Consider the following 12,556-nt stretch of genomic DNA (forward strand, 5'->3'; position numbering starts at 1 on the left):
TCAAATGTGTTTTGGTGAAATATCATTCTCTAACCTCTAAAACCATTTAAGTAGTTGTTGTTGCCTAAACTTTAATAGACCAAATGTTTTTTGGGCATGGTACAAATCTATTTATAATGTTCACCAAGTAGTTATTTGTTGTTTAAACTCATTAATGGAATGCTTCTAAAAACATTTGTACAATAAATGAACATGGATCTACTCAAGTTGTGTCTATCAGGGGTTACACATGGTTTCAAACAGACAGGGGAAGGAGTCACTAGCAGGGATGTGAATATCCTGAGAGCAAATTTGATAGTCTTTTTCTGAATTGTTGATGTGCATCTAATAGTTAAATGGGACAGTGGTGTATCCCAGCAAGCGTCCATCCATGATAAACGCACATCAAGACTCCCCCACTGACCATGTGTGTTGTCTTTTAGACACCAGTGCTTTCCTGCCCACCCCTTGTTTTGTTGAACAGCATCCTGGCCACACTACACTTTTTTTTACCATTTTCTTTTTGTATTTACTATTTACTTGCACTATTTTACACTTACACTGTAGCCATGTTCGTATGACCAATACAAGCCTTGAATCTTGAACCTTGAACCACCATCAAGCATCAAGCACATTTTTTCTTGTGGTATCATAATGGTCTTCTTATAGCTCCCCTCTAGAGATGTAAAATATGTCTCAGTAATGACCATCGATTAAATTGAATATAGTTTTGTGTCTGTTAAGAATTTTTCACAAATGAAAGTTGAATTACTTTTTTTTACTTTTTTTGAATGACATCTACTCCTTTTCCCTCGTTGACAAATCCAAAATGTTTAAATATGTAAACATTTGTTTTTGTTTCAGTCATTGAAGTGCTGGAACACAAGAGGTCATCTACTCCACTGAAAAGTAAATTCTCAGTGTTTATGCACAGTAGGATTCACATTTATGCAAGTTGAATACTGGACCAGGATTGGAATTAAAAACTGTTTTGATTACACATCATTTTATTGTTCTGTACTCGTGTTGGTTGAAGGTGAACTCACAGAAAAACCAAACAGCCATCTAGTGTTAAATTACACATTTGTCTTCATGCATAGTGAATGTATTTGAGTAGAGGACTTTGATATTGCATCAATCAGTTTGCCAAAGCTTCTCTGTGGTATAACTAATAAAAGGGAATAATAATGTCAGATTCTTTTAAATAAAAATACAGAAATACAGTCCTCTCAGATATTTAAATACCAGCACTGTTGTGACAATAGAGATTTAACTACACTAATCAAAGGAGGCTTTCACACAGCGTCACCCCGTTGCCCCTGTTTCTACCCAAACTAACATGCTGGAGGGTGGGAAACATTAATTTGATTATCATGAACTACAGAGCACTGAAGGGAGTCTGTAGTCTGTGCTGATCTAAGGATGTGTATCCGAGAGCCACAATGCTTAGTCAACAGAGTTATTTGGTATGTGGATTTGGTAGTTGAATCTTTTCATACAGTTTTAGGTTTGAAATCCATATGCTGTAGTTTAAGCCAGTTATGCTGATGTATGTTGAAAATGCATAATGCCATCTATATTTTAGCACACTCAGCACCCTTGTGATTTATGAAAGTGTTATAATGTGTTATAATGTGTTATAATGTTATAACATGAACCACGGACATTGTTATGGTCAAACACACAAAAGTACTGATATATTTAGGATGTATTCTTAACAGTCACCATAATGCACCTACAAATTGGACTCATGATGTTGCTAAAAAAAAGAAGTGCTTGTTTAAGTCTGCATTCAGTTTGATAGGAAAATGAATCTTTTCTTTTCTTGCAGAAGAAATGTGGTTCAGTAAATCTCCAACCTGCAAGACACAAACAGACAGTTTGGCTGGGGGGTGGGGGTGGAGAGTGATGACTCATGCACAGAGTAGAGGTCCCTCCCTTTCCATTTATTTCTGTGTCCAATCAGTTCTTTCTCATCTGTCACTCATTGCCTCCAAATCAGATCCCAACAGTGCTTTTCCATGCCCTGTTAAATCACTTTATTCATAAAGTGTTAGAACTTACAAATCAAATATAAATGCTAAATTCAAATTTTGACACATAGATTATTGCATGATGATGTGATTACCTTGCTGTGCAGATGATCATCTTCCGCATTTAGGATGTTTGGGTCATGCAGCGGCCCCAAATTCAACTTAATCACACGTAGACACATGTTATAATGCTCCAGAATAGATTTTAAAGTTGCTATTGAATGCACATCAAACTACGTTTTAATTTTAACAGAAAAAAGTGTTAATATGTTCTGAGAAGCTAGGTGAAGTCATTATTTTTGAAATGCAATTACTTTCAGATTACTTTTTCAGAATGCCAGCAGCCTATAAAGCAGCAGAAAGACTAATCGTTGCCTTGGATTGCCCACGTACAGTAAATATTGAGTTATTGGCTCATAGTTTCAGAGAAGATACAAGTGCCTGCTATCCCTGTTTCTCCAGGGATCTCCTCAACACCACCGTGGTGTAAGAGCCAATCTCAGGACTCTTTGAAGTGGGCGGATGCTTGACATGGGCTTTATGAGCTTTATGTAGAGGAGGACAGGGACCGGGGTTTCCCTTTTCGCTGTCAGGTTTTCATGAAAAATAAAACAAATGTAACCATAGAGCAAAGGCTGAGCTGGCATGAATGATCTAAAGGTGTCGGTTAGAAAAAGGTATATAAAGAAAAAGAAGTAAAAGTAAGGACATTTGAGGAGGGTTAGGGTGTTATATGAGAAAGTGAGGGGGGTTACATACTGTATTACAATGTTAAAACAATCTTCATAATATATCAGCAGCTGAACATGGAGTTTTAAATATATACACTTTAAAACCATGAATCCAAAAGTAAAGGCTCCAGAAAGCTAACACCTTGTGTTATCGTAGAAAAGCAAAAAGGCTTTACTTTTCAAAGTTATCCACGACTAGTACAGTGCTTGTTTTGGTGTTTTGGGATACTGAGCGTGGGTAGTCTGTAAGCTCAACATTGACAAGGTTGTTGTCACCGTCGCTGACTCAGTTCAGATTTTTATGATGCACGATCGCTCCAAAGTTGAGCAACACATCATGTAAGCAGGAAGCAGCTAGGGAGCGACCGGTGTTTTTGATGGCCTGTCTTCATGTCCCTCTTCTTGCTACAATCAAGCTGCACAATCGAGTCCAATAGTTTTAGAGGCAATCACTCCAGTAAGATAAATAACCACCCAACCATTCATTAAATTAGGAGTCACTAGAGCTTTTTGCTCAACAGCTTACTTCAGTGACCGTGACCCTAAATTAAAGTTATACATAATCAGTGCTCTAAATTCTGGACTCATTCAACTAACATGTTAGTTGGTAACACCAGCAGGTCATTTGAGTGTAACTCAGCTGCTTCTGCAGTCCAAACCTCTAATGTATGATTTTACAACGAGTTCACCCTCAACATGACAAACATTTCACCTCTACTGGTTGCTTGCCATAGGTTGATGTCTGTGTGTAACTTTTTGTTGACATGCAGCAAAGGTGAGGTGATTTTTCTGTTGTGGGACATTTGAGGACTTAATACTAAATACTTATTTTACAATGAAAACTTTTAAAACTTAGTTTACATTAGTAAAATTAGCTTCCAAATATATACAAAGCACAGTAAAAGTACCTTAGCAAAATGGCTGATAGGTAGCATAATGTAGATAATATTGTTTTATAATGTACATATAATTTCATTTATTACCATTGATAAAAGTGGAGCTAGTTTGAATTACCTTTTAATCTTGCTTTTCAGCTTAATCTATGAGAAGTAAATGTGTACATTATTTAATTATTTTAATTTATTAGTTTATTCCACTCGTGGCAATTATTATAAAACAAAACATGTACACTTTACACAGTTCTTAGCCGATGATGGAAAGGAGCAAGGAGAAGGACATGTTGTTTTACCTGCCCATTATTATACTTTTGTAACAATAACCAATAGTAAAGTAACTACTAGTAACGAAAAGTATCAAATGAATGTAGAGTAGTAAAAAGTACAATATTGGAATCTGAGTGAAGTAGAACTATAAAGTACATTTCTTGGGCATGTGCCAAAATACTTACACACAGCATAACACTTACCCAAATGTAATGTGAAGGGGACGTTGCCTTTGCTAATTACAAACAATGTGCCACGCCCCTCTAATACATAGTAACCATGTTTAGCCCAGCTGAGTAAGAGCAAATTTAAATAGTTAAAGACATTTTGTGCATCTGCAGTTGACTTCTCTTATTTTTTCTCTGCACAGAAAGAGAAACTTAAAATAATGTTTCTACATGAGACTCAATGACAAATATCCTCTCACAGCTGCCCCATCCCTGACTGTCCCAGGATCAGCACCCTGGACAGAGATTGCGGCACACATAAGAACAAAAAGTTAGAACTGATCCACCTGAAACAAAAGATTGTTATGTTTTTCAGGTTCATTTAGTGATCAATTTACTGAAGTCTGGTTGTCAACTAGGAGCCTCCAGACAGATACAGTCGCAATGACCAGAGCCCCTGCACATGCCACTGTTAAATTAAAGAAAAAGTGGGTCAATCTATTATTTTTTTACATTTGCATCCCCTATTTTTTCTTTTCTCAGCACATCAGCACCATAATGATGCAGTGCATGCATATTCAGTTTCTACCTGACTAAGCATGCACTATTTGCTTATGCATCAGAAGATCCCTTACAGTAAATACAAAGATGTTAGCTTTGATATAATCAAGCTGTGGGATAGCCCATAATTAGCATCAGAGTGCTGTATGATACAGTAGGTACAGAGCTTATAGAGGTGACTTTTCAATATTTTTATATTCTGCACTTGCTCATCATAATATTGATTGTGGATTTCTTATTCCTCGCCATTTATATTAATTGCAAACAAAGGACTAGCTTTAGAGCCGTTATGGTTTACATACTGGCAGAGTATTGTCCTGTCTTACCTCTAAGTTTACTATTTCACAAGCTGTGTTTGGGATGTGTTTTTTATAGAACCAAGAAAAAACTGTATAGGCAGAACCAAACAGTATGTTACTGATGTAATGTAATATATTATATCAACAATATTTATTTACTTCACAACACAGTTAAAAATCTGCTTTATTAACCCTTATTGCTCTTTCCTGAGCTTAAATCATGGTGACACCAAAAGGAACATAAAGACACTTAACCATACCTACGTGATTCATAGCAGCCTGAAGTTTGCTATATATGGTGTTGGGAGACACTGTGACAAACAGACTAGCCAGCTTCCTGAAATTGTTTAGATAGTTTTCCAGAATGTCCTCTGCCTTGTGCTACCCTGAGAGCACACACTTCTGTAGACCAATAGCCTATGTCCTGTTGCAGCCAATCCAAAAAAGGGAAGTCTCTAGTTAAAAGTCAAAACACTGGCCAGTAGACTCAAAATAGCCCAGTTTTCTTTTAGGGTTTCTCTCGTAAGACTGTGGAGAAAGTCCAACATTTAGCAGCTGAAGATACTGTTTACAGAAGTTGTTGACATCAAAATGTTGTTGTTGGGGATTACTCTTCCCTTTCAGTGTCCATGGCTGCCATTAAAAGCTGCTCAGTGCTATTTGACTGTGTCTGTGTGGGTATGGCTGTGCAGGATTCGACACACATTTCGAGGCAGAGTTGGTTTATGGCCCTTACGCCGCTCTCTTTCCCAGTCAAGTGTTTTCCTCAGGGGAAGATGCTTGACTTACAGTTGCAGCTTGCTGTTGCTTTCTTCACACAATCATGTCAGCCTTTATGATGAGGTTTACCGAGATTGATGCTGACAATTAAAAAAATAATAATTATGAAACTGTGATAATAGAATAATAATGGTGGTCCCAACTGGGAGTTCCTTTGATTGCTTCAAACAATGGCATTTCATTCTAAGTGGAATACTTTTTTTTGAATAGGGAGAACGAAATAAGCATTTGAAGACATCCCTTTGGGTCTGGTATTATCTCGGGAGCATGAATCGTTAAATGATTAATTAGTTGCAACTGTAGTTAAGTGTGAACTTATCAGCTATGCATGTGAACATGTCAATAGGTTTTTACATTGTTACCCTGTGTGAAGCATCATGCCTTCTTCCGGTTTGGTATGATCCTGAGCAGTGTTGGCTGTATTAAAGTATACTAACATCATGACTTACTTCTTTTAACGTGAACTCTGACACATTAAGGTGACATTGAGCTCACTTGTACCTTAAAATATACCAACATTCCAATAAATACTTTTATAAATGACAAAGTCAGCATAGGACACTTAAACAAATAAGCTTTTTAAGTCTCTAATAAATGTTCTATTGGACTCTAAAGAAGTTTCTAAGTGCCTCCGATAGGGTTTGCTGATTCTCACTCTTCGTTTGACCTACAAACTTCAGATGAGTGTATTAAGAACGCTTTCTTCTTTCTGCGTGTAGATGTGTCTTGTCTTGACTAGCTCAAATACCTCCTCAAGTGCCTTTTATTTAAACGTGTGCCAAAAGAGTGCAAACAGCACTGAATAGATGAGGAATGAAAGTATTTGTCGTAACTCTGCATCGTTCCTCTGACAAAAGAGAGATTATCTTAACATACAGAGAGGCATTTGGAAGCAGCCCTCTGGCAACGAGTTTTGTGAACATTTCTGCACCCCTGTATAACTTGTTCACTCACTCATCACTCAATCTATCTTTCTTACTCTCAGACACACAGGGAGTATGTTTAGTAGACTTTACGTTTATGTAGGGGAGGCAAAAGGCCTCATCTCAGACATTACTGGTCACCACCAACATAATCTCTTGACGGCGTAATTGCGGGAAGATTTCATGCCTTTGGAGTTCGTCTGCTCTCACTGGCCATCTGTCTGTGCCCCCCCACACCCACCTCCACCCACTACTTGCTGGTCTAATACAACTCGCATTACATTCATTTAAACAAGTAGGTGAAGGAAAAATACATGTGGAGATAAGATGCAGAGTAACATATATTATGATGCTGTCATAAGGGGTTTCAAAAGTAATATTAATGTATTATAATCTTAATATAGTTTGAGCACAGCAGCCGTTTTGAATGTGAGATTTATGTCCACAGTCAAGTGCACAAAGGCAACGACACACTTCACTTTCTGCAGTGGATTAAACCACCATTTCCCCCCGTTATCATAACTTCGTCTATCCATACCATGTTCTCGTGCGGCCAAGCAGCACAAAATTGGGCGCACTTGTATCTCACCATGAACTTTGTGTGACAGAGAAAGAAATGCAAACCGGTTACCTCCACTCTTGCCATGGCAACGGACGCGACAAGAAAAGCGATCCTGTACCTGTGTATCTGTCTCCCTAATGGTCTGTGTGTTAGTGTAACAAGATCTGTAAAAACTCCCCTCAATGACATTTTAGATCCCCCACTGTAACTGACCTGGGCTGGGGAGTCACAAGTAGGATTTAGGTGAGTACTCAGCCTTCTCTCAGGTTCCTCTTCCCCTTTTCCTAATGAATTCAACCATAAGAAGACTTGAGAAGGGGCCTCTTTTTCCACATGGCCAGGATATTATTTACTGTTGTACGAACTGTATTATGTTTGCAAATGTTCATTATCAAACATCATACTTTTCCCACTTCACAAATGTTAGGCAAACCTTTTTTACAGAAGATGATCTTCCCCATGTTTTTAATTTAAAATACCAAATGGGAGTCTATAATGTTTTTTCATTTTTTCTTTAAGGGGGTAAAGCTCTCATTAAGAATGCTTTGGGGTGGCTGCTGAAGTGTCCTGCATTAGAGCACCTTGCAGCTTCACTGTCGGACTGCACCACTCGGACCACTCCTAACTCTCCTATTCCCTCTGCTGGGAAAGGCAGATATTACACAGCCCAAACACAGCACAAAACACAGACTACACTAATGACTTTACTTTAAGTAGCATCGCTGCACATAGGAACTCAGATGACCCATGTTGTGTTCAGGCTCAATTTCAATCTGCTGCTTCCTCTATGCAGGCTTGGTCTAGGTGAGAGCCTCGCTGACACCCCTCTGTATGAAATATCAATGCGAATGACTCACTCCCAAGTTTGGTGTCAATCCTCATCGCAAATGCCAAACCCATTATCACCAACTCTTTTCAAGAAGTTGTTTGTTCATCAGGTGGCAGAAGCAGCAGGGTTGTTAGGAAAGAGGGAAGGTTTTCACAACAGCATTGAAAAGCTTGTTCTCCCTCAGGGTGAGGGAGCTAGATTTCCAATGTACCTTATAAATGACCTTGTAAACATCCCATTTTCCATTTTCCTTAATTTCAAAGCGTGGTTTCTTTGGTGGGTGTATGTGTGTGAGTAAGTAAAAGGGAGGAAACTTGGATTAAACCTCATAAAGATGGATATTGTCTGTGCTTAGAGCAGCAGCAGTGATACAAATACGAATACATAGTACAGTATTTATATCTTCAACCATTTGCCTCGAAGAATATTGAGCATCAGTTGTCTGTCCGTTCGTTTGCACCAGTGGAACAAGCAGGCTTTACCTTTTGTTATTTTGGCCAAAGCTTTCCCAAGATTTAAAGAAATATTGTTTTGACAAGTGCAGCACACTCCAGTAGAGGACCAGTTTGTCTCCTGGTTGCTTGTGTCGACTGTTTCGATAAACGCCAGCCTACTTTGCTGTTTGTGTTTCTGTTTTCCTTTCCTTTTTGTATTGAATAGCACAACAGGCAAGTTCATTATGCGTGTGACTCATCCCACTAGCCCACACCCCCTCCCCATCTGCTGCTGTGCGCTGGAAAGGAGAGGGAACCGCCATTGATCACTTCTTCCCTCACACATGCACGCACACACCCCACCTTCAACGTCACTATCGATCGACATGTTTAATGTTTTTGTGGGAAATAGCTGGCATTTCCTTTTCTGTCATTTTCACATGTGTTCCTTCCATTTGCTGACATTACATAGCAGGCATTTAAGAAATAAAAAGTAAGGCATAATCCAAAGAGTTGTTTTGAACAATCTCAGAGTGTTCAGTCAGTGATAGGCATTCAGGAAATATATTACATAATTATGTCTGGACAGGAGATGTTTGTTGTGTGGACCCATGGAAAGGCTGAGTTTACAGCTGCCTGACTAACAGCAAAGCTGCTCTGGAAAGTGGTTGGCAGGTATTGGACATTTCCTTTCTAAAGCCCACTCTCTACCTCTTATTATCTGTTTAACAAATGCTTTAGTTGCTTTAAACTTACCTCCGATATCCAACGGTATTTTTAGGATAAATTCAATATTTTTTGGAGTAACAAAATCATTATAATAGCTATCCTCAAAAAGATGTTTACCAAAAGAAAATGTTCTTCTTCTTTTGCTTTGTTTGAAAGAGTAGAACCTAGTAGAACTATTATTGAAAAAGTTTGAAATTCATGTTTTTTATTACTAACAGGTTTCTGAAACATTTAAACTTTTTGAATCAAACACTGACCATATTTGTTCATTCTTTATTGCCAGATTTGGAAGAAATGCAATTTTTTCATTTCTAATTGTTTTCAGTAAAAACTATACACATATTTATGATGTAGCATAAATACTATTCATCACTATAGCTACATGTAGAAACAAATGCTGCAAAAGCCTCAACACAGGGACAAATTAGCATTGCAGGAACAATATTTTATGTATTAATTTTGCAATGGTGTCAAAGAGCTGTGTCTTGGAGAAAGAGTGCAAACAAAGAGTGTGGAATTATTGCTAAATAAACAATGGACTGGTTGAAGAGAGAGAGAGTTAATTTACATTTTAGGCATTATTAATTGCTGGGCATCTGTTGCAAGAGTTTAGTTTGCACTTGTTGATAGAATCACCAGACTGACAGTGAAGGGACCTTGTGCCAGAACCAGACAGTTGTGCCAGAACCAGACAGTACTTTTTTATGTGATTGAGTCCTTTTAAATGTTTGCTTTTCTGTAATCAACCAGAGCAACATGTTAAAAAAGTTAGGAACAAATAAAGTTTTTTTTATATTTAGGAACAGTTAGGCCAAAGGTCGTCGCGAATGATGTGAAAGAAAAGACTCCCCACTGATTTGTTTTCTTAAGTGGATATTAATAATGGTTTAGTAGGCCGACACAAATGATTGTTGCGTCGAAAAAACAAAGTAAACTGTCGACATGTGCCAGAGCCTGCGAGAAATTATAGCTATTTAAATAATCATCAAACAAAGGCTGACGTCACGTTTATCTGTTTCAACAAGCTCGCACCAACTTTTCACACTTTATATTACAACTCAGATCAAGGCAATTAAGTAACAGTCTATTTTTGGTGTCATTTTACTTGAAACTGTTATGTTCATTTTGCACTTAAATTCTTAATGAAATGGAAAAATATTCATAGCTTTTTATGAATCAAAGATTTAATTTACAAAGTAGTACTTTACATTATGGTTATTTCATATAGAATATGTTTGACCAGAAAGCATGCTATATCATGATATATACTGTATCATTATCAAGATATGAGATTACCTATATTGTAGTAGAACATTTTGGCCATATTGTCCAGCCATAATTTATACTTAAATAATGAGCATCACTCCTCTATTTTTGGGGATGTCTGCTTTAAACTTACAGGCTTATCAGGAATCATGAATACAAATCCGTTTTAGATTTTTGACAAAGTCAGATTCACTACTGTAAACTAAAAGAATCAACATTGTCACGATAGGGTGATGATGATTAATTGTTCATACAGAGTCCTGGTGTGAATGTTTTCTTGCTTTCTCGCCTGTAGGTGGTTCTAGACATGACATTTGGGGGTGGTGGTCACACCAAAGCAATTCTGAATTTGGTCCCTGAAGTCACAGTCCTGGCCTTAGACCGAGATCCTACAGCCATTTCTCTGGCCCAGCAATTAGCCAAGGAATACTGGTAAGTGATTTATTAAAGCATGTAGAATGAGACAAATGTACAATAGATGTGTATTGCCGCAGCTGACAGCTTGACCATTTTGATCACAGTGTCTGGTTTGTGGTCATTATTTCTTAAAACATACTATATGATGTAAATGTTGCTGTTCTGTCTGTATTTCTCACTTTTTCCCTGAGCCCGATAAAATACTGCTCGCCAAGATACAGCCCCTGAGTTTCACCATCCAATCAAATCCTTTTCTCCTTCTTAACTTAAAGCTTTTCTCCCCCCCACGCAAAGCTGGTGGGCCCGGCATGTCATTTGTCAGAGTAAGGGCCCACGCCTGCAGTGTGAAGGAGATGCTGCCTCCCACGGAGGATCTATAAGATATGAGGGGGGGGCGGGAAGTATAGAGAAGCCCAGAGAAGTTAAAAAGTGTCAAGAGAGAAAAAAAGAAAAAGAAAACACGAGAGTGAGAGAACAGGGAGACACGAGGACACGTTGCCAGTGTGAGAGGGAGTGTGTGTGAGCATGAGCAAGGCGCGGGAGGATGAAAATGAGATGTTCCTAAGACTATGGCGTGGGAAGGAATCCTTTTACGTAGATTCTGGGGAAACCTCTCTCAAGGGACTCTGCCAGAGAAATGTGCCTGTGAGCAGGGAATGACAATTAAGAGAAAGAGAGAATGAGAACACTGTATTCTGTCAGCAGCAATAAACCCCTGCTGTAAACTCTTCCACGCCCACTCGTGATACAAGTTGAGAGAAGCTAGAGAAATCTAGCAATTAACCAATATTATTGGAAGCCTGAGTAAAAGACAATCGCAGCCTACGCAGTGCATCCTCACAACAGGGTTAGAGGATTTTCTCTCTCGCCTGTACTGCTGTTTCTTGAGGGAAGTATAACCTCACTGCAAGCTGTTGAATGTTGGTGTGAATCTGAACCCAGTTTAACAGTACAGAAAGAATCATTTTACCTCAAATGTTTTTTTTAAAGCATTAGCTTATGAAACTAAATCTCTGATCCCTGAATGATATTCAACCATGCCTTAAATGGGATTTGTCTCCTGCATGTTGAGTCTCAGTCAGCCTATTCTCTCCTCTTCACCATTCCTGTTGTTGCTATGACTTCCCTGCGCTTGAAGCTACGCAGGAGTTATGCCCACAATAAATGTTACGAATCAGAAAAAGCACTAAGCATTATTCTAATGTCAGGCAAACATTGGATTTACACCTGTTCAATGTTGTCACACATAGACTGAAATCAAATTTTATTTAAAATGAACTGTACTTTGTTGATTTCAAACCAATTTAAAAGTGATTTATTTAGCTCTTGCAATCGCATTCACATTTTCTGTAACCATTTGTCATGGATGGAGCTAGATAGATTGTTGTTGGGCGGATTTAGTTTGAGGTACAGTTGATACATGAAATGCAATCAAGGCAGTGCAGTTGCAGTAACAGATTATGCATTCAAAGACTTTTCTGGGACAGTTTGTGAAACAAATACATTTGCAACTTAAGTTAACATGGTGGGAACTAATTTATCTTTAGTGAGGTAACCGGTGGGTGCTATAACAGGTCATAAGCAGCTAACTTGGAGCTAACTCTGCTCCACCTTTTATTTTTGTAATAGTTTGGAGCCGGAAGCCACCCACATTAAGCTTCACTACCGATCTTCAGAAACCAA

General features: G+C 38.3%; 1 protein-coding gene across 3 annotated transcripts in view; it reads left to right on the forward strand.

Annotated features, from left to right (window-relative positions):
• mettl15 (methyltransferase like 15) overlaps window positions 1–12,556 on the forward strand; it is a 52,207-nt gene that overhangs the window by 10,473 nt on the left and 29,178 nt on the right. For all 3 annotated transcript variants that reach the window (XM_034217148.1, XM_034217135.1, XM_034217144.1), the window contains exon 3: window positions 10,752–10,888. In XM_034217148.1, coding sequence (XP_034073039.1) covers window positions 10,752–10,888 — 137 coding nt within the window. The remainder of the gene's footprint in view (window positions 1–10,751; window positions 10,889–12,556) is intronic.

The sequence above is a fragment of the Gymnodraco acuticeps genome, unplaced genomic scaffold, assembly GCF_902827175.1.
Source record: "Gymnodraco acuticeps unplaced genomic scaffold, fGymAcu1.1, whole genome shotgun sequence".
Classification (NCBI taxonomy): Eukaryota; Metazoa; Chordata; class Actinopteri; order Perciformes; family Bathydraconidae; genus Gymnodraco; species Gymnodraco acuticeps.